This window comes from Lytechinus pictus, chromosome 10, assembly GCF_037042905.1.
Source record: "Lytechinus pictus isolate F3 Inbred chromosome 10, Lp3.0, whole genome shotgun sequence".
NCBI classification, from domain to species: Eukaryota; Metazoa; Echinodermata; class Echinoidea; order Temnopleuroida; family Toxopneustidae; genus Lytechinus; species Lytechinus pictus.
The window spans coordinates 5,645,292-5,648,407 of NC_087254.1; the positions used below are offsets into that span (position 1 = coordinate 5,645,292).

General features: G+C 40.0%; 1 protein-coding gene across 1 annotated transcript; it reads right to left on the minus strand.

Moving 5' to 3' along the window:
* Nucleotides 1-224: 224 nt before the first annotated feature.
* Nucleotides 225-1,692, minus strand: LOC129269648 (dexamethasone-induced Ras-related protein 1-like). Its single transcript, XM_054907156.2, has one exon. It carries the CDS (start codon nucleotides 1,690-1,692, stop codon nucleotides 1,054-1,056), a length of 639 nt encoding a protein of 212 aa, XP_054763131.2. The 3' UTR covers nucleotides 225-1,053.
* Nucleotides 1,693-3,116: the final 1,424 nt, after the last annotated feature.

The window sequence follows — 3,116 nt, forward strand, 5'->3', positions numbered from 1 at the left end:
ATCCGATATCAGCAACTGAATAATACTCGTCATTGAAAATCAATTTCATACCCAATTCATGAAATCCTCACTGGGTTTATTCAAACGAGTCCAATTCAAGAATTTCAATGAGAAACTGTTTATCACATACTGTACATTGCTACTTCCCTCACTAATGGTATTATATATGTTTGTGCCCTGAATTACCCCTCCCCCCCCCCCACACACACACACATAGCCATCAAATGGGTGAGATACACCCATACCATACTTCCTCGTTTACCGATTTTTAGACACAGAGGCCCGTACTCTAAACTCGAGTTTAAATTATAATCTGGTTTAAAGTTTTGCTTTATCTATGGATAGCCAATTGTTAAGTATACAAGTATCTCAAACAGTAGAGATTCGGAATGCCAGCACATTTGGCACTCCAACTATTGATAACTGTGTGGGAATGATAAGTAATATAGTTATCATCACCTTTGGAGCAGGGGAAAATAATACAGTAAACGTATAACAAAGTTTGACATTTTCAGCTTCTCATAGTTTTAGTACAGACTTAAACCATGGTCTTAGTTAAAATAGACTTCAGAATACGGGCCAATGTAGCGGAAAATACTTCTGTTTTGATAGTTAAGGTCATCGTAGAAGAGTAACTTATTCAGCAATGTCTAAAAAATACGTTTGATGCCCTTTAGATGCCGGTTGCTGATATTCCCTACACAAAAATTGCACTTTTGAAACGCCTTTATAGCTCTATTTTCTGCTGCACACAATAAACTCACTTTTATAATCATATTTAGGCATATACAACAACATTTTTACATAATATATCATACATCACATGTATAATCCTATCTCTATGTAGAAAAAAAATATCAAAAGCATTTAGCCAGCATGGCCATTACAATAGTTATATTGTTGGTCTCGGTGCATCACATCATCAGTTGCATAATGGAAGATTTGTCTTTTTCACGAGCGGTAGGCAAAAACCTGGAAAGAAATGGCGATCAGTTATATTTATCATTCAAAAACATATAAGCACTTGGAAAGATGAAAATGATGACGTCACCGTCATTGAATGATACATCCACGTTTCTTTCTAAATCCTGTACCTTCAGCCGCAGGTTCCTCTTCCTCGTCCATATCGCCCCGCTTCACGCTCCGAAGCGCGTTGTTGCGCACCTGCAGGAGATCACTGCGCAGACTCGGTCGACGCGCGTTGGGCGAGATGACGCCACACGCGTCACTAATGCGCTTGCGCAGTGTGATTCCCCTTGGGTTGCTCTTGGGTGAAAGATCCGGTGGGCCAGTGTTCTCGCCGCCGCCGACTTTTCGATGAAGCGACGGCGTCATTTCACTTGGTAGTCTAGCGTGCTCGAAGAGCGAATGGAAAAGGCAATCGATGTTGATATTGTCCTTGGCGCTCACTTCCAGGCACGAGCACCGTTTGGCGGAAGAAACTGCGCGACGAGCGTCGTCGAAGTCGATTTCGCGGAAGTCATCGCGATCGACCTTGTTTCCGGCGAGTACCATGGGAGTTGACTTGATGCCTTTGGCTCTCTTAGTGTCTATGATTTGCTGTCGTATACGAAGCACTTCTTGGAAAGTCTCCTTGTTGTCTATGGTGTATACAAGCATGAAGGCATCTCCTGTATTCAAGGAAAAAGAGAAGAAATAAAACAAATGGTTACAATGAGTTGCATATTTCATTGCAAAGTGAAATAAATTCGATGAGAGATGCTTTTATGTAAAATCAAACATTAGGAGCGTGAAATAAATGTCTTATAGTATGTAGCGTAATTTCATTTTTTTAATGTGATCTGGGCCCCGTTTTACAAAGAGTAACGATTGATCCGATCAATCACAACTATGGAAAGCCAGCAACGTCAACATCTAAACTGCATGTTTGTTCAAAATTATTTTCCGTAATTACATCTATGATGCATATTCATGCATACAATGTTCTCTTGAAATTTCAGTGTGCTTCTCTTTATTTACAAAGGACATTGTGCAAATTTCCTGTAGTAGAAATCATGACATTGATGGATTTTCATATAGCTGAGGTTGATCGGATCAATCGTAACTATTTTTAAGAAGGGGCCCTGGTTGTTCTGACTCTCGCCTTTGAAAACAGAGGGCCGTAGGTTCGAATCCCAGCAAGGAGGTATCCTTTAGCAACACATTGATCCCAACTTGAGCCGCACTCAATCCAGATGAAGTGAGGTGAATGGATACCCGACAGCTAGAATCAATTCCTTGAATGCACCAAGCCCTGAAAACATTCACCGGTGCTAGACCATTGGGCACATTTAAATTCGCAATTAGATAAAGGGTACTTTATAGATGATTATCATTATCATGTGAAGGGCTGCTTTGATAGAACTGCGCTGATAAGTGAAACAACTTAGAAATTGGTGAACACGCAATGCTCACATTATAAAGAAATTAACGTAATTGTTTTAATGCCAATCTATTGTGAATATTGTGATTCTTGATTAATAATGAAAACATAAAAAGAAAGTATAAAAAGACATATTACAGCGATAATCACTTGCATTTAGAAAGAACCATCATGCAGCCGATCTCTTACATTAAGGAATAAGAAAGCGACAACCTTTACTATCATCTAGTTTGGATTACATCGTTGTATTTTCTTTAATTCTGGTCAAGAAAAAGTGCGCTTTCGAGGAGTATATGCATCCAACATTTCAATCTTCTTTTAAGCAGTTGTTAAAACATCAAATTCGATGATTCATGCTTTCATTTTAGAATTTATACAATGGCTTCTCACTTCCATTTAACGGTAGATACATTCTTACCATGGACGGCGCCATAGGAGGGGAAGGGGGACTGCCCTTATCATTTTTCTAGTATTGAAAAGAGGGGGGGGGGGGTGGGAGAAAAGGGGTAGAAAGACAGGAAAAGAGTTTTAAAGGAAAGGTGACATGCCTGGGGTGTGTACTCAATAGCACCACTTATATTATTTAAGAAATACGACGTCCCCTTGAATTGGTCTTGCTCCCCACCCCTCCTAATTACAAAATACTGGCGCCGACCCCGATATTTTTAATGACCTCATTGTGATGTTTTGGGGACAATACCCGACCCAGAACACAACCGGGCAATCAGGAGTG